The 23,841-nt window shown below is 38.1% G+C and overlaps 1 protein-coding gene across 4 annotated transcripts in view; it reads right to left on the minus strand.

Annotated features, from left to right (window-relative positions):
* SENP7 (SUMO specific peptidase 7) overlaps window positions 1-23,841 on the minus strand; it is a 47,514-nt gene that overhangs the window by 16,830 nt on the left and 6,843 nt on the right. For 2 of the 4 annotated variants that reach the window (XM_075766900.1, XM_075766886.1), the window contains 9 exons: window positions 14,666-14,863; window positions 11,403-11,600; window positions 8,009-8,121; window positions 7,095-7,264; window positions 5,779-6,139; window positions 5,039-5,196; window positions 3,921-4,067; window positions 2,393-2,426; window positions 1,388-1,561 (listed from right to left, as the gene is read on the minus strand). In XM_075766900.1, the coding sequence (XP_075623015.1) occupies window positions 1,388-1,561; window positions 2,393-2,426; window positions 3,921-4,067; window positions 5,039-5,196; window positions 5,779-6,139; window positions 7,095-7,264; window positions 8,009-8,121; window positions 11,403-11,600; window positions 14,666-14,863 (1,553 nt within the window). The remainder of the gene's footprint in view (window positions 1-1,387; window positions 1,562-2,392; window positions 2,427-3,920; window positions 4,068-5,038; window positions 5,197-5,778; window positions 6,140-7,094; window positions 7,265-8,008; window positions 8,122-11,402; window positions 11,601-14,665; window positions 14,864-23,841) is intronic. The other 2 variants (XM_075766891.1, XM_075766905.1) reach the window with 2 other exon arrangements.

Genomic DNA, 23,841 nt, shown 5'->3' on the forward strand with positions numbered 1-23,841 from the left:
CTGGCCATGCCCTGCGCATTGATCAGTGTAGTCTGTCCTGTTGTCTTTTCTAACTCTCTCCTGGGTGAGGGACTCTATTCAAAATGTATGCATGGGGGTCTGAGCTCAGCAAGTGGAGTGAGTGCGCATGTGCAAGTGAGCATGCGATTGCTAGTGAAGATCAAGCCAAACTAGGTGAAGAGGTGAAGTGCCCTGGGAGCCAGGGGGCTGAGCAGGTCCCTAAGGGACAGCTCTGGCTGTGAGACTGCCTGTGTATCTCTAAGAATGAGAGAGGGGGGTTAGCTGTTGGGAGGTCAGCAGGGGGTCAGCTATTGGGACCAGGGGAGTCCTGGCCAGCTGTGTGCCTGTGGGCGCATGACGGTCTCTAACAGCAACCGGCAGTTGTATGTCCAGCAACTGAGTATTTGAGCCCAACTGACAGAGGGAGCCACCTTGTACATATGTGTGTATGTACAGATATGTATTTTCTTCGTAGTGGGCCTCCATCCTGCTCAGCCAGACAGGGAAGCAGGATGAGGCTGTCAGTGCTGTGTTCATGTGAGTGCTGTGTGTCTGTTGTCTGTGTGGCCAGGTATGTATATATGTGGTGTATGTGTGTGCTCTACCTATTAGGAATACATCTTCAGCCTTGCTACTGGCTGGACCTGGGGACATGGAGCTGCAGCAGCCTCACCCCTCTCAGGCTCTCAGATCTGGTATGATACATTTTCCTCTAATATTAACACACTAAGAAGGCAGAGCAGAATCATAGCAACCATTTCCACAATCTGTAAAACCACCACTGATTTGTTTCAACAGTCTCTACACACATTTCAAAATATTTACACTACTACATATTTAATCTTGTGTGATTGTGTCACTCTGAATATTTCCGCAAAAGTTATATTCAGTTTTACAGAGCTTCATGCTAGAAAAACAAACAGAGCCAGTCCATAAGACATACAGGCTAAATAGTCCATTTGGCCTTTAGTGGAAATTTTCTCCAGTAATAATGCAATGGCCCAACACAGTCTTGTCAAAATCAACCTTCATCTGCCAAGTCTTTCATCTAGCATATACATTACTCAAGAGCAAGGACAGTTAAAACATCCCATTAATTTTAAAGAGAGAGGTACTTTACACACAAGCCTAGTTTTAGAAGGCCTCCCTCACACAGATTACAATTGAACTGTGTTACAAGGTCCTTTTAATAAGTAGCAGTGGTTTTGAATCACATTTTGTTACAATTTTCTTCCAAATACAAGTATAGCGAGGCTATGCATTTTAGAAAGCAAAACTGACCAACTTATTTTTAAAAAGCTATAGGTTTTCCTCTGTAAAATAACTGCTTTATTGACATGCCATATATTAGACCTTTTCATTGCATTTAAGGGAAGAGACTACTCACATGGCTTACTGATAACTAACTTTCCTAATTGGGTTTCAATTTTTTCTACATAATCCACAGACAACCAAAGGAAAATGATCATTGTTGAAGAACAGCCACCATCACTTCTCCACAAGCCAAACCTTCTCAGATCCAGAGTATCCACTGTCAGCTTAATATTCTTATTAAGAGCCACTGTAGAAATAGAATTTAAAATAGTCATATCTTTCACAGCCATGGCTAATTATAAAGTCATACATGTTATAGTAATTAGATACTAAGACATAAGTATGATCAGAGTGTATTAAAACAGTACTTGTAGATTTTGTTCCTGGAATTGCATAAAATGTGTTGAGAATGTAATACTTAAATCAGTTATATCAAACTATGTAAAACAAAGTTACCAAACTGTAAAACCAAAAGCTAAACATCTGCATGCAGGATTCTTCAAGAAAAAGTTGTATTTTTGCTCAGAATAACCACAGTTACCTACAAATACAGAAAAAATATTGCAAATATTTTTCCTCCTATTTGCTTTTAGCCAATCCAATTCAAAAGTGCTCACAAACCTTCTCCTGTAAGATACAGAAACCATGCATCATCTTTGGAAAATGGAATGAATGCAAATCTATAGTTATATTCCTCTTAGCTTTAGTCAACTCATAGATTTTTCTTTAAGAAACCTAAGGGTCTAAAATCCTAATCTGAAAAGATTAATGTTTCACCTCAAAAGCACACATAGTCATATTTACTATAGTTCAACACTTAATATATGCAGGAATGCGTGAGGCAAGGCCATTAAAACTACAAGTTCAACTTAAAAGTGTAAGAAGCTGGTAAGTTATTAATGCTTACACTATTGACACCGATACTTTTATTTATTGAAAAATGTAAATTTAAAAAATTATTTAATATCTTTGAGAAAGCAAACAAGATTATAAATTATTCAGAATATAATACTGAGTATTTTAATGCAATACTTTAAAGATATAGTTAAGAGAAGGCTAAAGAAAAAAAATCTCTTACCCTGAATTGGGATCGTAATATACTTGATTGTAAACTGAAATAAGATTAAAAAAAAAACCAAATTAGTTTGCTTTTTACAAATTGATTACAACAAAGTAAGTTGTTTTTTAATTACCTGCACATCTTTGCTTATAGCCAAATAAATTGAAAATAATATCATAGAATCATTTAGGTTGGAAAAGACCCTTAAGATCACAGAGTCCAACCGTTAACCTAACACTACTCAGTCCAATATCCCTAATTTAAGACTTAATATTGCCTATTTCACCTAAAACAACACTTCTAAATACACATTGCAGAATCTAAATGACAGCAAACTGACTTCCAGAGGTGCTCAGCACTGAGAAATAGGCAGAAAGTTGCAGAGCTGCCTACAGGCTCTTTAAGAAGAAAAAAAAATGATGAACACTTGGGACAAAAGGAGCTTCTTTGTAAGCACCCCATGATAAAGGCTGTCAGCTGCACTATTTGAATTAAGGACACTATATAAACGGTCCAACACTGGGGTGTTACTTTGCTGTTTACCTTAACCTTTGAATTGAAGTTTCCACTTACACTGCTGCTATGCTAAAAAGACTCAGCTAACTAAAGAATGCTTTATTGTCCCTTTGACAGAAGGTTGTCATATACATTGAGTGAAGACGTTTCTCTTATGTTACCACAGTACGCACAAAGTTGTTCTTTCCAAAGAAAAATTTCACTGTCCACTTAAAAGTATTGATTCTAAAAATATTTCAACTCATCTCTCAAATGATTTTGGCCTATTAATTCAGGAAATTTCCATGAAATGTTTTTATTACTGCATGAGAACTGCTGCACAAAACTGCTGTTTTGTGAAAAGCTGAAATTATTACTACAGTCCAAGATTTCAAAACATCTTACTGTCCGCAAAAAAGAGATATACATGTTCAAACATTTATTTTTCAATTCCAATATAAAGAATGAGCCTGGTCAAAGATCTCTTTAAACTCCTGCAGCTGGTATTACTCCATCTGAAGTACACCTTCACTTATATTTCTATACACTGTGAATAGCATATGCCTATGCGCTAATGCTTCTAGTGTTATTTTTATGCTCTTTAAAACTATAAAACAAGCAATTTTCTGTTTAAAAGGAAAGATTAGCACATAGTATATATCTGAACTCTGATCACTATGGATTACTTTAATATCTGTACTATTTCTGAGAAAAGTGCTGTTTATTTCAAGTGACACTAACTCTAACATGGCCGTTATTTTCTGTTAGGATTCATGGAAAGCTTCCTTAGTATGATTTCTGTTCCAGTACAGAATTTATACAAAACCTTCACCTCTCAAAACTGGGGCCGCAGAAAATCCCAGTTAGCTTTTCTACTGACAACAATACAAACATACAAGGTAATGGACTACACACTCCATTGTTCAGCCAAAGCAATTTGATGAACAATAATCAAAACTCAGCGCTTCTACACTGAGTACCAGTAGCTTTGCTTAACCAGAATTTTAATTTTTAAATATTCTCAAAAAATCATCATAGTAAACCAACTTACCCTAGCAGGGCCTGTTGATAACCATTTAAATTTTCCAATATATAGACAATGAAATTCAACATCCAATGCCAGGTTCATCTGTTTTCCAGGTCTGCTTCCTGAAGGTAAGCTGATGGGACATTTATCTTCAATTGACTCTGTTAAAAACTGGGAGAAAAAGTATATTTACTACAGGTATTTAAATGAGATACTTCCCTCCTGTAACCTTAGGAATTTTCTGTTTATGTTTGTAAGACTTTATTCTCAAAGCCAACTTCCATATAAGAACTCCATATTAAAAAGCTGTAAATGTTACTACAATCATTACTGACAATGTCCTTAAGGACAGTATCTTACTCCACCTCTAAAGTTCCCATTGCCAAGACACAACCTGTGCTCTTTGCTAATCTAGAGCCAAGAAAAACCTCAAACAAAAGAGCAACAAAAAAATACTCTTCTGATATCAAAGGTACAGAATCCAATTCAAGGCTTATTATCAAAATGATACATCTGTGAGAAAAGGCAGCAATGGCTCTTCTGACTTGTTTCAGGATTACAGAGATAACCCAAATCCAGGTCAGAGCAAGCAGCACAAGGCTAATCAAGTCCAAAACGGGGCAACAACATTTATGGCTAGTTTTAGATTCAAATTCCACTGCTAGCCACACAGGAAAGGGAACTTTACCCTATCTCTCTCTGCTTTCAACAAAAATCCGTGCTGAATTACAACAGAGGAGTGGATGACAAGAAGAAACTACTGACTTGAACTATCATCAATATAAAACATTGTGTGAAAAAAAACTTTTCACAGATGTACCTTCACCATGTTCACCTTTAGTTCAGATAACTATTTGATCCTTCCTGTTTTGTAATATTAAACATTTCCAAATATTTATTTTCAAAATGTGAAATACACTGTATGTTGCAAAAACACTCAAGCTTCCAAGTCAGAGAACTTCTCTGAAGACCGTACAGAATTCTATCTGTGAAATAAATTACTGCAGCTATGGCTTGTTGCTGGGACTAATCATATCTGCTCTAAGCATTTCACTTTTGTTCTAACATGCAAGAAAAAATAAACATTGGAGAAATAAATTAAAGGGTTGGCATAACAATACATAGGCCAAAAACTGGACCACCTGCTCTGTGTGACTTTCCATCTTATCTTCCAATTGCTTTGCTAAGAAACCTAAGTCAGACTGTTGGTCTGTTCCTTTATTGTCAGTGATTTTATCCTGCAGCAGCTCTGTGTGTTTTGGTTCAGAAGGTCCATCTTCATCGTCACTGGAAAGGACAACTAAAGAGGAAAAAAGAAGTGTACATTTACTACAAGATGCAGACTTGAGAATGTTTCATTCATTGTGGATTTCAGATGAGCAAAGAATTCTCTCTTGCAGTACGTAACATCAAAGTACATTGCCCAAACCAGTCAATGTCTACGTGCATGAAAGTGTATGCAACAAGTACTGCTCTGTATCTTTATTAATATTTTTTACCCAAGATCCTCAAAATTATTTGACTATTAAAGGAAACAGGCCACAACATAGCTGCTTCAAAGAAGAGAGAATATTGTTTCGCAGTTTAAGCATCATTAAAAAGTACGAGCTTGATTTTCCATAGCCACAAAATCAGCTGCAAAATAAGGATTGGAATTTGAAAATCCTGCTGTCTATCCTGTTTCTCAAGTATAAGACCCTCTACACTCCAGTAGAGGACACTGGCACTAGGCACTGTTCTCTAACCTGCACAATGCATTACAAACAGCATAATCTCTGTCTTCAATCTTTTGTTCCATATGTTTCAACTAGTCAGTCATGCACAAGTTCTCCCAGAACCTCAGCATACCCATAACGGTCAGCAGCACAGATACAGTACATACTTGGGTCAACTGAAACAAGTTGCCGATTACCCCTGCAGACTCTGTTCCGCAGCTTGCTCAGGTACTCTGATGTGTCCATCTTTAATTTCCTGATGGTACTAACTCGTGGTGAAATCACGTCCTCACTGGTGGCAGAAAGCTGTTTCTCTGACAAATTTCTGGGAGGAGACTCTGAGCCAGGTTCCTCTGTGCAGCTGTGAGCAGGCATTAAGTGGTTGTGGGTGGAAGTGTCTTTATAGTCTCTCTCTAATGGCTGTGGAATACAATCTGGCACCAGAATTGTATTAGATCTGCGACTTTGTCCACCCTCACAGGGTGTTCTGCGGCCAGGAGACTGAGTTGAACTCAATCTTTTCTCTTTCTAGAAAACAGGAGTCAGAGACAGGATATATGTTTATTTCTTGACATTTCTATGATGGTTCACATTAGTGATCACTGAGACTTAGCTATGTGCTAGACAAATAATTATAGCTTAATGCAGCTGCATTTAGAGCTCAAGTCAGGGTAATTTCTCCCTCCTCCTATTCCAAAGGTTATTACATAATGGTATGAGGGACAACCTTTTAAAAGTCTAGTATGAACCCCATTCAAACTGAAAAAGAAACCATTTCCGAATTTTAGCAGTTCTCTCACTGACACTGAAAGACCAAGCACTGGTCATGTTCACTACTTTGCAAATGTGTGGCTTAGTCAACTGGGTGAACAGGACTCAGCAACTACCTACTTCTGTGGGGTTTTAATGAGAAGATTACAGAGATGCCTTTATTATATTCAAATGCTTGAATATAATATCACAGTTTGTACTTGACTGACTGATTCCCTCAGTCTTTTTTCTTTTTTTTCCTCCAAATCTTAATGACAGATAAGAATAAAACTTGAGGGAAGGGTACGATAGACTGAGGAGGATGAAGAAAGATGACATCTGCAAGATTTCAATAACCCCAGGTATACTTTGTAATTTTTGTATCAAAGTCCCTAATTAGTTCTATACCATTTGTGAAAGAAGCTTCACTTAAGTAGCTAGATGCGTTATTTCCAAAATTGTTTTACTCCATGCTCCTGTGAGTTCTGAAGGAAACACTTGTCATTCACCTCTCACACACTTTCTGCTACAACAAGCATATTCTGATGTAGATAGAAATACATATACTCACTCTTCTTGATGTATCACTGAACTACTTTCCCTCAACAGGTGTAACAGTATCCCTAGATATCTTACTTATTAGGATAAATCTTTTATTTTGGATGTTGCTACTGCTGCCACTGCAGTGTGTGTGCATGTGTGTGCACATACATTAAAATTAAGTCCAACTTACAGACAGTAGAAGTGATTTTTCTGGAATGTGTGCATTACAATCATCAGAAATATGGCCACTAGATCTTCTTTTCCTTTTCTCAGAATCAATAGAGCCCGATTCCTTCTGATTAAGAGTGGTGCTATTCATGCTTCTGCTCCTCTTTTCCAGTTCAGTAGAGTTCTTATTTTCTGTGTCAGAAAAAAAAAAAATTATTTAATGGGTTATCCTTAAAAAACCTATTTATTTAAGACATCTGTTATGTCTTAATGCATGGAAGCAGATAATTTCCACAATAGTTCTTTCCTTTTTCAATTGTGCGTGGCTGCCAGAATATATTCCTTAAAATAATTAAGGAAAGATTATTATTGCACAATTAGTTAACATAAGGGTATAACCAAATTCAGAGCTCCCTTCCAAGTAAGAATTAGCACTCCATATTCCACAGTCTATCTTTTACGTTCTGCTGGATACAATATTCTCCACTTCCTGCTCTAATCTGCAAATATTACTAACCAGTATTAAAAGACAGTACATTCTCCCTGGAGACTCAGAACAGAGCTTATAATTTTTCAGCAGTAAATACAAATATTGTCATATAATATAAACATTTTAGCAGGTTTCACAAACCATTTGAGCATTCTTAATGTATTACATTCTTGAGAATAAAAGACTTTTTATGAAATCAGGATTATTATGGTGCAGTGAGGCTTCTGTTTCCTTTTTTTTTTCCCCCACAGATTTGATTCACCATTCCTACTTAAAAACAGCTATTTGATATATTTTACCATATCTGTAAAATAATGCATTTTGAGGAAACATATATACTGTGTGCAATGCCTACTTTATTTCTGTGCTCCCCTCATAATACTAGACGAAAAAAAGAAAATTTCCAAACTTCATATTTAAATGCCAGGCTATTGCTCACTACAAACCTTTCTTCTGCAGCTCCCGTCTTCTAAAAGTGAAGACATTTTTTTCTGGTTCCTTAGCGGCCTTGGTCAATTTACACAGATCATCATTTGTGTTTCTCAGGCAACGCTCAGACCTGTAAAGAGTATTAACTATGACTTATCTTTAATTTTGAAAGAATACTGAATAAAAATCCCAACAGAAAAAAAGAGTTGGTTAGACCACAAACTTCTGCTTCTCTCGTAAGCATGTGGAGCTTGGCAAATGAAACACACACTAATTCATTTCCCATTATGGAAATACACAGATACTCTGACATTATTAATGAAATGGATGCTTCTAAAAGGTGCAAAGAATGAAAATCTGACATGCTTGACATCAGACACTGAAATATTATTTTGCTGTAAAGCATGACTGTAACAAGAACACATAACAAGAAAAAAAACCCCAAAGAACAACAGTCAGTTCTGTGTATTCTTGCCTTTGTCATGAATGCGGTGGGAATGAGGCAAGGTAGTATATTTTTAATTTACATTTAGAACTCCTAATAGAATCCACTGAGTAAGTTCCTGCAACGAGAAAAGATTTGCAATAGAACATCCTGCTCAAAAGGGCCTGAAACAGTAACTTTGAAGGAGGTGGCAGGGACAGGACACGTGAATGAGGGAGAAACAGAAAAGAAACAGAAAAGGATTACAGTAAGAGAAACTAGGCAACCTACAGGTGTTCAAACGAGTTGTTTGTAGTTTCATTCTAAAAAGAAGGACATGCGAGAAATGGTTTCTTGACATCTCTAACTAGATAGTCAAAACTGTTGGACACTTTCTAAACAGATGCCTGTTCTTCAGTGCCATATCTGTAGACTGGAGTATCGCTGCTCTTTGGGAATACTGTAAAGACAAATAAAGATTTCCAGACTGCTCTGATACTACAGTGATGAACATTATATAAGTACTATGAAGAAATTACTGATTATCTTTCCATTCACAAAGAATCATTAATTGGATCATATACAGAAAAAGTGTTCAGAAAGTGCTATTATTCATTCTGTGTATTGAACAAGAGTGAGTCTTCCATAGATCAGGCAGCTCTAGTTCTGGAATAACCTCACTACAGAAAACTTGATTTTGGAACCCACATCTGTCTCAAATATTTATATGCATAACAGCTATATAGATTTGACTGCCTTAGAAGACCATACAAAACCATTAAGTGCTTTTTTAGCATTTATTTTACGCCAACATCACAATTCAGGCATTTCAACAATAGGAAACGTTTCAGTAGGAATGTTTCGGCTAACAGACTTCCCTAAATATATTTGCTCTATACACAAATTCCGCACATTTTATTTTCACTTCCAATCTTCACTGATAACTCAGTTTAAAATGCACATCTGAACAGATATATATATAGACTAAGAAGCTATGGCAGTATATATTAAGTGTTCTCAAGAGCCATAAGAAACAAGTAGGAAACACACTTTAAAACCCTAAGTTTCTTTACATTTAAAACCTACCTCAAATTCGTTAATTATACTGATAGGTCAGTGGTGACTTAAGCAAATGCATTTCACACTGGGTTGCAGTGAACAGGCAATGCAAAATCCCCTAATTCTGTAATACCAAAAGCAAGAAAGGAAACAGGGAACTTGCAGCAAGTTCTAGCTGACAGAGAAAGGTTAACTTATTACTACCCTGTTCTGATCACACACAATTCTTTGATATAATCTGAAATTTCCATACTACAAAACCAGCACAATTTTCAGTAAAACAGAGCATGCATTCTAGCTACTCTGACAATACAAAAGAATCTCTGTATGGCCATGTGCATATATGCACCTAACCAGTATAGGGGGGAGCTTTTACTCTCCTCTGAAAGAACAGACCCCCATAAGAATCAGTGCCAAGTGTATCTTATGCACAGATCTTAGTTATAGACAGGTGACCAGGATCAAACCATGTCTTTGTTGAAATAATTCCTAAATTCTCCATTTCCCGTGTGGTATCTATTACAACTTGCACTAATGTGCTAGTTACTGTGGAGGGTTGGAAAAGCCTCCTAATGTTCGTTCCTGCTAACAACGAGCCTTTTACTTAATACATTAGATATCACAGGAACAGAATATTAATCCTTCAAGCAATGAAACGCTCCAAATCTAAAGCAAGTTGTGTACACCAACTAGTAAAAAACTTGATTAGTTCAAACCATTCTTATGCTTAACACAAAACTCAACAGCCACCCTTCAGATATGAGCTTGAAAAAATATGCAAGATGTTTCCTCAGATTTAGAGTTACATACAAGACTTCATGTTTTCCTCTCTATGAACCCACTACCTCCCATCATCCAAAACAAGACCAAGTGGAAAAATTGGCTACTAAAAATTATAGATCTTAAATATTTTGTAGTAAAGCAAAACAACAACAACAAAAGAACTCTAACAATCCAAACAAAGTCCCCACACTTTAGTCAGCATAAAGTTATGGAAAATTACTAGCAACAAATGTAGTATTTCTAAAATGAGAAAGTCTAATAAACTGTTCTAAATTTCTAATTTAAATTGCAGCTTTGGCAGATTAATTTAAACAGCAATGGGAATCTCAACAGAAAAAGAGAAAGGAATTACTAATTTAGGTTCTCTAAGATGTTCATGTATCAGAATGAGGACTATAACTTACTTTTTTTCAGGAATTTTTAAGATTTCTTTAACCTGGGAACTGTTGATTATTCCTGCCCTCACAAATCATTCTTCTCTTCCTTCCTCTTTCTATTTTCTTCCCCCAAATTTCTTGCTATTTGTTCCTGTGGATACTTTGCTGTTGAGCAAATAGGTGGCCATAAAAGACAAGAGGAAACAGCTTACTCTGAACTCAACTGCCATTTTAGACTAAAACAAATGTTATATAATTCTAATATCAGATTTCTGCTAGTTTTATATGTCAAGCGTTAGTGTGATGCTCAGTCAACCTAATCGTAGGAAGAGGAAAAATAGATGTTAAACAATGAGAGGACACACATACAGTCCTTAAACAATGGCACTCTGTTGGAATTGAGACCACTGGTGGATTAATGTGAAAAGAAATGAACTATCACAATGAGGAATTTGGAGAAATGTTGCAAAAGAAGTTACTTGAAATCATGCTAGAACACATTAACATCAACAGGAAAGCAAGATTTTGGTTCTGGACACAAAGCCAACTTACATGTGTTTGAATTAGCCTATTAACATCAGGTACAGCAAATCAGAATAAATGCAATATTAAAATGGCTCATTGGAGCAGTGTGTTAGTTTGCACTCAGGAGATTGATCTCCTGTTTCAACACAAGAGTATAACAAAAATTGTTTCAGGGAAATTCTTTTCCATGGTGAAGTTATGTCATTTCAGGAAGACTGGCAAAATCAGCTGTAAGTAACATACCTTTCAGACAGAAAAGAACTTTCATGATGAGAACTTAATATTTGACATGTCTGTAGGCTGGCAACAGATGATGAGGGTAGTTGACCCGATTGTAATTTGTCAGCATCAGATAAATTTGCATCAATCATTACGTGGCTGTCTATGTATTTTCTTCCAATTTTCGTCCTCAGGACATTCGTCAAGATAACTTTGGGTTGCCTGCCATATATATAACAGTAAATCACAAATACTGCACTGAAATCCAGAGAAAGAAACTTTTTGTTAAATTCATGTATCTTGGAGATTTGATAATCACCAAACATTGTTACTTTCAGTCCAATGTTAAGGAACTTAAAAACCAAGGTAAGCAGATAAACACAAAAAAAGCAACAAGAGACTAGGGTAAGAAATGCTAGCTATCTAATTTCACCTTAGCCAGATACAACTCACACTGTATTACCTCTAACATGTCATCTAAGTATTGGCTAAAAACTAGTAAATGTTTATCTCTAAATAGTTTTCATGCAATATCTGTACACGTTTCTCAGAACTATGGAGTGAACAATCTTGATTTTCCTGTGAACAAGAAGCCTCCAGTAAAATAGACTGAATTTTCTCAAGCACTTAATCAACAGGTAGAAAAGTAGCACACACACAAAGAGGCAGCATTAGATTTTGTTCCCCTCCTCAACTTCCAGGTAGCAGTCCATAGAATAGCAATAACAAGGTTCAGAAAAACATCTGCAAGCATTAGAAGAGACAAGCATCCAAAATAAGCTAACCAGAAATATGAAGATGCAACTGCCCACTTGAACACAGATGTGTAAGAGCAGCACAATTTATTTCATACAATGACAATGCAGCTAGCTTGGTGTATAGCCATTGTTTTACCCACTTAGTTTCTCAAACTGGGATTTAAATTATACTGCTTTCATTGCAATTTATTTTGGATTAGGATGTAATGTCATAGCCTTTTTTGAATCTGTCATCAACAACATTGTCTTTTGGGTATCGACTGCATAATTCTCCTGTTACTCACATTCATCCACAAAGCACACTCCAGCACAGACCGCACAATGTCTGGGGAGCACTCAGATCTCCTCTTGCACTATGTAAATTTGCTTTTAATCAGGAGACTACCTTACAGACAAGATGCTGCAGAGGCACACAGGTGATAAGCAATGAGAATATGATTTAGAGGAAAAGTCTGATACAGAAGAACACTGCAGTCTGGATGTAACCTCCAATAAAGCAAGTCCCTAAGCTTTCATCATTAGAAGCTCAGAGAGAAAGCTCAGTGAAAAAAGCATTCACTCTAGTCATGCTTTTCCTTGAGTATCTGCAACTGACCACTGCTTGGGGAGGGAGAAGGATGCTGGACTTAATGTGCTTTTCTTCTGACCCTTCATTATTTTTCAACAGTCTTGGGAATCTGGAGAGGTCCCAGTTGACTGGAAGCTGGCAAATGTTGTTCCAATCTTCAAGAAGGGCAAGAAAGAAGACCCTGGTAATTACAGGCCTGTCAGTCTCACTTCAGTGCCTGGTAAAATTATGGAGAAAATTATGCTGGGAGTTATCGAAAAACATCTGAAGGACAACGCAGTTGTTGGTCACCGCCAACACGGGTTCATGAGAGGAAGGGCCTGTTTAACAAACTTAGTTTCCTTTTATGACAAGGTCATCCATCTAGTTGACCAAGAGAAGCCAGTTGATGTAATTTTTTTAGATTTCAGTAAAGCTTTCAATACTGTCTCTCACAGTATCCTTCTAGACAAAACATCCAGCATACAGTTTGACAAAAACATAGTGTGATAGGTGAGCAACTGGTTGATGGGTCAGGCCCGAAGAGTTATGGTAAACGGAGTTACTTCAGGCTGGTGGCCAGTCACTAGTGGGGTTCCCCAGGGCTCCATTTTAGGGCCAGTTCTTTTTAATGTTTTCATAAATGACTTGGATGTAGGACTAGAAGGTGTTGTGAGCAAGTTTGCAGATGACACCAAACTGGGAGGAGCTATTGATTCCGTTGAGGGTGGAGAGGCCTTGCAGAGAGATCTGGACAGATTGGAGAACTGGGCAATCACCAACTGCATGAGGTTTAACAAAAACATAGTGCCAGATTCTGCACCTGGGAAGGGGCAGCCCTGGCTATACATACAGACTGGGCAATGAGACACTGGAGACCAGCCATGCTGAATGGCACTTGGGGGCCTTGGTCAACAGCAAGTTGAACATGAGCCAACAGTGTGCCCAGGCTGCCAGGAAGGCCAACCGTATCCTGGGGTACATCAACCACAGCAGTGCCAGCCAGTCCAGGGAAGTGATTGCCCCCTCTACACTGTGCTGGTGCAGCCTCACCTCAAGTACATGTGCAGTTTTGGGTGCCACAGTACAAAAAGGACATAAAACTATTGGAGAGTGTCCAAAGGAGGGCAACAAAGATGGTGAAGAGTCTAGAGGGGAAGACATATGAGGAGAGGCTAAAGCCCCTTGGTTTGTTCAGCCTAGAGGAGACTGAGGGGAGACCTCATTGCAGCCTATAGCTTCCTCATGAGGGGGAGCAAAGGGGCAGGTGCTGATCTCCTCGTTCTGGTGACCAGTGATATAACCCAAGGGAACGGAATGAAGCTGCGACAGGGGAGGTTTAGGTTGGATATTAGGAAAAGGTTCTTCACTGAGAGGGTGGCTGGGCACTGGAACAGGTCCCCCAGGGAAGTGCTCACAGCAGCAAGCTTGACTGAGTTCAAGAAGCATCTGGACAATGGTCTCAGTCATATGGTCTGATTCAGCTGGTCCTGTGTGGAGCCAGGAGTTGGACTCAATGATCCTTATGGGTCCCTTCCAACTCAGGATATTCTACAATTCTATGATTTATTCCAGTTCTCATATTTTCATGAGTAGTCTGAAACAGTAATAGTGAAAATACATCTTGATACCTCCTTTGAGAAAAGAGGGCAGTTAAATACAACTGTACTCTTCTTTTCACAAGAATAAAAAAACTGAAACATTTTGATTGTTCAGTGGCTGAATCAGAATTAATTGGTCCTGTCACTACAGGACCATCTAGAAGCCATCTGATCAGAAAACATACCACAGCGTGCCTGGCACCATGTCTCTATAATTATCAAAAGGAACCAGGTACAAAGGAATTCAATCAAGTCAGATGACATGAGAATGAGACATTTCATGAACAAGACAGCTGTGGTACAACAAAGAATACTTTGTTATTAAAAAACAACTGAAAGGAAAATTATTTTGTTTAGTAACATGAGGCAAAGACAACGTACCTTTTAGATAGAAAAAGGCTTTGGAGAGTAGGGTTTAAAATTTGCCATATCTTTAGGCTGGCAGCAGACGATGAGGGTGGTTGATCTGACTGCAGCTTGCCAGCATCAGAAAAAATAGCACCAATTTCAGGTTGTGCCTGTGTGTATTTTCTTCCTATTTTCGTCCTCAGGACATTCGTCAAAATAACTTTGGGTTGCCTGCCATACATACAATAATAAATTAATAATAGGGTGCTGAGAACTTCTTAAATTACATGAATTCAACAAAGTTTTTCTATGAGCTTACTGTCTCTGCATCATACCTTATACCTTCAGTGGGATTAAGTTCACTTCCCTGACAATTTACAAAGCAGTTTTCTTTGGAAAAGAAGAATCACAAACACATGTCTTGATTAAGACAGCCTTTCAAGGTTTATTCTTCTGGCATCAGTGACTAACACATCCATATGTGATTCTGAAGAGACAAACTTTCAGTGCCGAAGCATGGAAGCTTTGGTGCAACTTTTTATTGCAAAATGTTGGGAGTGGTGTCACTGTGGCCTTACAAACTGTTAAGTATACACTTAAGCACTTATGTTGTAGCATTTTATTTCAGAACCATTAACATTATTGGTTCCCGTATCACAAATTAGATTATGATCTTGCTAGAGAAAAAAATTAAGCTAGTATAATCTCTATGTGTTGAAGCTCCAACTGATTTCTATTCGATTTCACTAAAATTACATACAATTATGAATTACAAAGTTAGTAAAAATTCCCTATTGAAGTTCTTTAAACAAGTATCTATACTGATTCTGCTAGATTGGTATGGAAGTCTTCACAAAGAATTAATTCTGCTGCATGGTCAGTAATTTGGACAGTTTCCTTATCAGCTTAGAAGTACCATATATCATAGATGATCTGTCAGGATTGACTTTATTTTCAAACAGATGAGAATCAGACTTGTTTTCCCAGGGCTGGTCCTAACAGGACACTAAAATTCAGGCTCATTTGTTGGTTTTAAAAGATTACAGAGGCAAGAATTCCTTTTTCTAGTGCATATATTGTATAACAAACTGAATTGTCCACATTGTGGAGCAAGAATCCTTTTTAGCTACAGAAAACCTTTTAGTACTCGCATAGATGTTACATGCGTGCTGCAGTGACATTTCTTAAGCAAACGGGTTCTGTTCCTCAGCGGGTTGACAACTGCACAAACAACTTTTAGGAAATTACACTTTTCCCATTGACACGCTGCGTTCAGCAGGTTACATGGTACCTAGTGGTAAACAGATCTAGGCATGGCATGAAAACTCCTAAAGATAAATATGCTTGAACCTAAAAAAAAATTACTTGGAACTGCCATGCCAGTGAAACACATGAAACTTGGGGAAGACATTTCACATAATCCCTGTATTTTGCTACTATTTTCAGTAGTTGCTGCATGTAGCAGCAACTGGTTACTTACCACGTTAACAAGACACATGACCCCTTACTGAACCTGAAGACAGTAAGGTTCCTATGCACAGCTTTGAGAACCTGCATATAAGCTAAGACAACCAGTCAATCTTATCAGATTTCTGCAACTCTGAATGCCATAACGTGGATGCAATGAGCTGCTTTCTCTTACAAACTGCTATGCATTTCCTAGACCACTCATCTCCAAACTACTTTTGATCATGCGCCCCATCAATAGAAGTATTCTGAGCATGCACCCTCAACATATTAGTACATCTATATAAATTATACTTATGTACATCATAAAACACAAATAGAAATTTAAAAAAGGATGCAATAAAGAGGAAATAAACTTATTAATTGTACAAAAAATATTTCCTTCTTGCACCCCAATGGATTGTCTTGCACACACCACACCTTGGAGACCACTATCTAGACAGACAATAAACCTAAACGGCTCCCATTCAAAGCTAACTGAGGAAGTTCAAGTGAAGGTACTTTCCTCCACTCTCTGGGCTTCTCTTAGAAGTTCCCCAAAGAAAAAACTAAGTGGCAAAGAGCTAAAGCTTTGTCTCAAAAATAAAATATGCTGAGGGATTAGAAAAAATCCTGAGTTAAAGCACTCTAATGCCAAGAATCTGGACAGAGGGGAAGAGCATTATGTCACAGATGGGTGCTAACTAGCAGTTGGAAAAACAATCCAGAGTTTCTGAAGCAAGAGATTGACCATGTGAGGGCAATGAGAAGTCATATGTACAAAGATGGCCTCATCAGAAGACTGACCTAAACCACAGGAGTGCTCCAGAATGTTTTGGGTAGGGTCAGGAAGACGCACGTATACATTTGTTCTTTTACCTAGACCTGTATACACTCTGACTACTAGTGCAAAGAACTGTTGCTTTTAAGAACCTATTTCAGAGTCTGAGCATGCTCTGCAAATACTAGAGAAAAAAAAAAGGTTTGTTCTACACTCCAAGGATCCAGAGACTGGAGTTTCATTTAAAGATACACTTTAACTACTGAAAAGCTTGGAAAATTAATACAGGCCATGAGGGACAGTTTAGTAACACTGTCTTACATGGTGGAGCCCAACTGTAGCAGCCTAGCAAGCATGTATCAAGCCTGCACAGTGCTCTTGATCTAGCATAGGAAGCAAGAGACTTTTTTCCCCCCTACGGAAGTCCCTGCTAAGTCAGAAGTTCTAGCTTTTTTCTGGGCTTCTCAAATGTTCAGAGTTGATACATTAACCATAGTTTAATAAGAACAGCTTACAGTGACCAGACTTCATTTGTTGTTTGTCCAACTGTAAGACATATTAGAAATAAGGAATATATAAGCAACATCTAAGGAAATAAAGATTATACATTTAAGAAATGTGATGAAGATTCAAAAATTCAGCTACACAAGAACCTATTAGACTGTTAAAAAAATTTACAACTACTAAAGCTGTTAAAGGCAATTTCAAGGTAAAAGTCATCAAGCAATTCATGCAAATTCATCTTACAGACCTACACATTTATTCCTGTGCTTTAATCTCCTCCTTAACAATAAGGGAGACTCAAACTACTTTAGAGGTCCAGTTACTAAAGAACTGTAATGGAAAGACATTTAATCTTTCGGGGTGCCAGAAGTGATGAAGCAATGAAAGACTAAGCCAGACACTTCCCCTCTTCCCTTAGCAGGACTTGAAATTACAAATCAAACCCTGAAGTATCTAAATGGCATTTTTCCTACAAATACAAAAACAGTTGCAGAAGTGGGCCCTACCAATATGAAGATAGGAATCAGAAATTGTTTCTCCTTAAAAAAGTAAAATACTGTAGAGCACCATAAGACAACATAAACATGTTATTCTCTATTGAGCACTTTAGCTCTCCTGACTAGAATCATGCCAAACTTAACAGTCTATTTCCCAGATCTAAATTCTTTCTGTTTTCATTGTTCTACCTTGTAGAAGTGCCAGGGTTGGGTTTTTTTCCTTTCTATTTGTCAAGTGCAAGATACCATAATGAAATTTTATTAAATTTAGCCTGAACTTGCAAGGTTAGTCCAGTGGGAACATACATGGTCACAGAGTCTTTATTTTAATTGTATGATCAGGACTTTTAAAGATAACAGAAAAGATTCCAACCTTTAGGGTCCTTAACAATACCATCGTGACAGAGAAAGCCAACAGCAGGAGGTAAAGGATTGAGAAGCAGAATTTCCAGTGAAACTAGATTTCTTATACCTATAGTTTGTTGGCCACCTTGTAAACTCAGATCGGACATCCTTTGTTCACATTCATGTCAGGCTAAAACTTTAGAGGCTCCAGGTCTCTCTGTGATTTAGTTTACTGCTTGCTATTAGGTACAGCATTTGCTATGTTTCCCACTCAATTTTAATGACGTTTTTAAATTTTAAGTGAATATCTTTGTAAAAATGATCTTGCAAGTTAAAGCACACCCCCCTGTGCAACTAGCTTTGCACTGGAAACCTGTGCAAAGGAGAATAACCTCCAAACAAGGAGGAAGAAAACAGTATACATTTGGCTATTCTTAAAAACGTTAGTGCCAGGCTAATGCATCACTTCTTATGTGGCACCAGTTTTTGACTGAAGACCTTGATAGGACAGCTGGTTCTGATCTGATCTTCAGAGCTGTACAGTGGCTTCAGAGCTTTCAGTGGCTTCCCTTTCTAAAGGAAGAATGGCATCTGGCAGCATTTCTTAAAAAAAATCTTAAAAAATGTTAACACTGAGCATAAAATAGATTCAGGAGAAACATCTACATTTAATCCAGCCTGCATATCTGTAAACAATAGTTGGGACACACATCCCTAAATTACCTGTTAAATTGTCCACAGAATAAAGTAAGCAAGTCATGCAAAAGACATTTCAAAAGATAAAAATTAATGTCAAGCAGGAAAAAAGTAAGCAAAGTATACATTAAAAGCAAGTCCCACCAGCAGACCCAGCAAGTAACCTGCACAACAGTAAGACTGGAGGCATCTTGGTGAAGGAAAACCAAAGGCAATTATTTTTGTTTCTAAAGCAAGCACCTATCATATTCCCTCTTCTCCATCTCCACTAAAGAGAAAATATACATAAGCAAAGGTAATGAAAACATACTTACACATGTAAGGATGAAACAGACAGAATATGTATTATGAAAAATTATGTTAGCTGCTCCTGACAAGTCTCAAATCACTTTTCACAGGCAAAAAGGGATTATCCTACCTTACAAAGTGCAGGACCAAAGCTATTAATTGTTTGTACCCCTTTGGATAAAATGTTTGACCTCTAGTTGACTCAACTGTCAGAGCTGCTAGATCCAGTTCCTTTATCAATTATTATAATTTGTGTACACACCAGTGCTGTAACCACTGGCTCAAATTTTTCCAAATCTGTATTACAGAGCGTGACCAAAATGAGACCTGGAAGCCACAAACTCCTTTTGGAGTAAATTATTATTAATTGTCTACACCACCATCTTCATACCTACGTTATTCTACTAGTAAACTCAAGTTCTAAGGGAATAAATATTTTGACAGTGGGATGCCACATACCATGCTAGGGTCACCCTGTCAGTTCCCATAAAAGTTGAACACTTGTGCTGGGTTTACAGAATAAAGCCACTGACAGATTTGATGTGTATTCATCTACCCAAGCTTCTGTAGCACATTCACAGCTCAGGAGGTCCTTGGCTTTTCAGAGCCCAAAAGAATAACGTGATGCACTATCGTTAACAGGAAACTCCAACTGCCACATTCATTGACTACACCCTGGTAAGAAAGCCTCTATCTGTCCTTCTCCTTGGCTGTGACCTTTCATCAACTGATCAAAAGTCAATGTTTTAACAGCAAACGGGAACATCCCTACTAACCTCCTTGCTTTGCTGGATCAGGAAGTTATTACTGCCAAAATGTGCTTGTCAGGGCAAGGGGAACCAGTATGTAAATGACTGCCACAAAAACCTGACTGCTATGGGGTCAGTACTTCATAGAGTACCAGGTTGGCAGAGACCTCAAGGACCATCTGATCCAAACTTTCTTGGCAAAAGTTCTATCTAGACCAGATGGCCCAGCATCCTGTCCAGCCGAATCTTAACAGTGTCCAATGTTGGGGAATTCACCACTTCCCTGGGGAGATTATTCCAAAGGCTGATTGTTCTCATTGGGAAAAATTTTCCTCTAGAGTCCAGTCAGAATCTCCCCAGGAATAACTTGCACCCATTACCCCTTGTCTTTTCCACGTGACTCCTTGTAAAAAGGGAGTCTCCATCTTCATTGTAGCCACCCTTCAAGTACTGGAACATGGTAATGAGGTCTCCACTAGGCCTTCTTTTCTCAAGGCTGAACAAACCCAATTCTCTCAGCCTTTCCTCATATGACAGGCTTCCCAGTCCTTTGATCATCCTGGTGGCCCTTCTGTGGGCCCTCTCCAGCCTGTCCACATCTTTCTTGTATAGTGAGGACCAAAACTGAACCCAGTATTCCAGGTGTGGCCTGAAAAGCACTGAGTAGAGTGGGATAATGACTTCTTTGTCTCTGCTGGTGATGCCCTTGTTGATGCAACCCAGTATCCTGTTGGCTTTCTTTGCCACTGCAGCACACTGGTCACTCATACTGAGCTTGCTGTCCACCAGGATCCCCAGGTCCCTCTCCACAGAGCTGCTGTCCAGCCAGGTGGATCCCAGTCTGTGTCACACTCCTGGATTATGTTTTCCCAGGTGCAAGACCTTACACTTGTCCTTGTTGAACTTCATATGGTTCTTGTTAGCCCACTCTTCCAGCCTATCCAGGTCTTCCTGCAGGGTGGCTCTCCCTTCTGAAGTGTCTACTTCCCCACTGCAGTATCATCCACCAACTTCATCAGGGTGCACTTGATCCCATCATCCAGATCACTTATGAAGCTATTAAGCAGTGTTGGCCTCACTTGTGACAGGTTGCCAGTTTGAAAAAGAGCTATTTACCACCACCCTCTGGGTGCAGCCTAGCAGCTGCACCCCCTACCCACCACACGGACCACTCGTCTAGACCACAATACATCCACTTCTGTTGGAGGAGGCTGTGGGGAACCATATCAAAAGCCTTGGAGAAATCCAGGTAGACATCGTCCACTGCTTGTCCCACATCAACCAAGCAGGTTACTTTGTCAAGCATGATTTGCCCTTGGTGAATCCATGCTGGCTTTTCCCAATTGTGCTTCATTTGACTTGTGATAGCCCCCCAGGAGGATTAGTTCCATAACTTTTCCAGGAACTGAAGTAAGACTGATGGGCCTATAAAATTTCCTGGATCCTCCTTTAAACCCTTATTGTAAGGGCTTGATTCAGCCATGACAAATTATTTCAATTAACATTTAAAATACTGAGCTGAAATAGTCACACACCTTATTGAAAGTACTCCTCCCTCCTGTAGAAAACTTGACAGACCAGGATGAGAAGCTTAAATTTCAAAACAGTGTTCTATTTTGTTTCTATTTCCCTCTTGGGAGAATGCAGGAGTAATACAGCTGAAATAAGTGGATGCCTTTAAGCTCTATTTCCAGGTGGTGGTAGCCACCCTTGAAACAGCATTATCTGCTTTGACAAAAAAGTTTCATAAGTGGGATACAAAACATTAATTGACCAATTACATATAACACAATACCTAACTTTCTGCAATGACACTAATAAATTGCACTATTCATATTTCATGACAGTCCTAATCTGTTTTGTGACACAATCATAGGAACATGTAAGAGATCTCCAGTGTATGAGGACTAGAGAAGTAACCTGCCCTGAGCACCCTGTCTGGGATCACAAACAAGTGACCTGACAGTGACCTTTCACTAGGCTATGAGCAGAGGTGTTAAAGTGAGAGCAGGTGCCATTGCTGCTTCCAGCCCCTGTGGTCTCACATCACAGCAGGACTGAGAGAAGCAATCAACTATCACAATGTATAATCCAGAACTTCAGTTAAAAACACAAGTGAATGTGGGTTTTTGCTAAAACATCCACTTTGTCCTTTCTGACTAAATTAAGTGGCAATAACAATGCTTAAGCAACACTTTACATGAAAGTGTTTTTAGATACAGCTCCCTAAATATTTGAGTTTACCTCCTATCAATAAAGTGGTTTTAAAATATCAGGAGCTAACAGGAGTTTGTCATTAAGATTTATTTCCTGCTTCTCAATGCAAATGAAAAATTCATCATCAGGAAGAAGAAACAGAGAAACTTTTGCATTAGAAAGATTCTCAACATGCCACTTCACACTTTCTTCTTCCGAGTTTTGTCAGTTCTCAGACTTCTCAACAAATATCACCTCTTTAGAACCCGTGTGCTCTTTCTACTTATTATGCAATGAAGTCAGTGTGTTGATTTTGACTTACTGATAAACAGTGGGTATCCAAATGGAATACTCGGAACAAACTTTACTGCAGTCAGTAGATTAAGTTTATTCTACACAGAGCCTCCAGCTAATCTCTAGACACACATCTTTGAGGTAGTGAAAAATGCATGGGTTTAATATCTGAATATTTACTATATCTTTACAATTTAAATCATGTCTTACTAATGTGCTGGTAAGAATTTTGGTAAAAATGTTGGAACACCTACAAGTGCTACTTGAAAGTCTCTCACATAAAATTAACACATGTAACAGACCCAAAGACTGGTGGTGTTTTATTTTTTTTAATGCTCATCAACACTGAAAGGTCAGTTCAAAGTTTACTGAAAGACCTTTAGAGATTGGTATCAGATATCAGCCATTTCACAGCATAATTAAAGCTAAGGAAACTGCAATTAACATGCTTTTAAATTCTGCTAGGTTGACCTGTGAGCCACTCCCTCAGTTAAAGTTACTGAGAGAAGCATTTTGAGGTAACTACATGCAAACTGACAGCTATGCCTCTGAGGAGGTAGAAAAAATAAATTAAAAGTCTCTTATAAGTTCAGCTCTTCCCTGCAACAGTTTAAAGCATTCTGAACATGAAGACCAGGCTAAATGATGACTATCATAGGTGATAAAACCACTGAATTGAGTGCCAAAATCACCTGCTGTCATTAAGCACTTTCATTACCTGTGCACTTTGTTTTTAAGAGCCTCTTCTGACAAGAAATCACTTATGGTCAAGTTAAGTTCCAGCTAGAAAATGGGGCAGAGAATGCATACTCTTATTTCTTTAGACTTGAATGATTTGTGGAATAACAATTGCTTCATTAAGATAAATATAATTCATTTCATCTTGAAGTCATTATGCTTCCTAGCTGCTGTTAATGAATCTAATTCTACATTTTCATTTCCATTTGTCAACTATGGTTCTTACAGCTTCAAAATTTTCTTGGATAAACAATTATCTAGCTGACAGCCTCACAGAAGCTGATTTTAAATAATTTGCCATGATCTCAAAGAAACCAAGATTATGCTTTGTTGCCAAAAGCAAATAAGAAATGGCACATTGGCAGTCTTATTTACTCAGGTGTCTTGACTACAACATAACAAATATTACTTAACTATAACAAAAACCTCTAGTTTTTTATTGCCTTCCCATACTACTCACCATATCACTTGGGTTTTGAGGTTTTTTTGTTGTTGTTTTTAAGAGCTGATAAAGCCAGCTTAATGATCGCTGACTACAGAGCAAAAAGCAACAAGCAAAAGATAATCAGAGAAACCTCCCAAATATCTAAAATATCTAGAGCTAGAATGATAATTTACACTTAAATAATGAACACCTTTCAGTATTCCAAGCAGGTCAACAAGCAGTAATTCCTC

The sequence above is a fragment of the Balearica regulorum genome, chromosome 1 (assembly GCF_011004875.1).
Source record: "Balearica regulorum gibbericeps isolate bBalReg1 chromosome 1, bBalReg1.pri, whole genome shotgun sequence".
In the NCBI taxonomy this organism is placed as follows: domain Eukaryota; kingdom Metazoa; phylum Chordata; class Aves; order Gruiformes; family Gruidae; genus Balearica; species Balearica regulorum.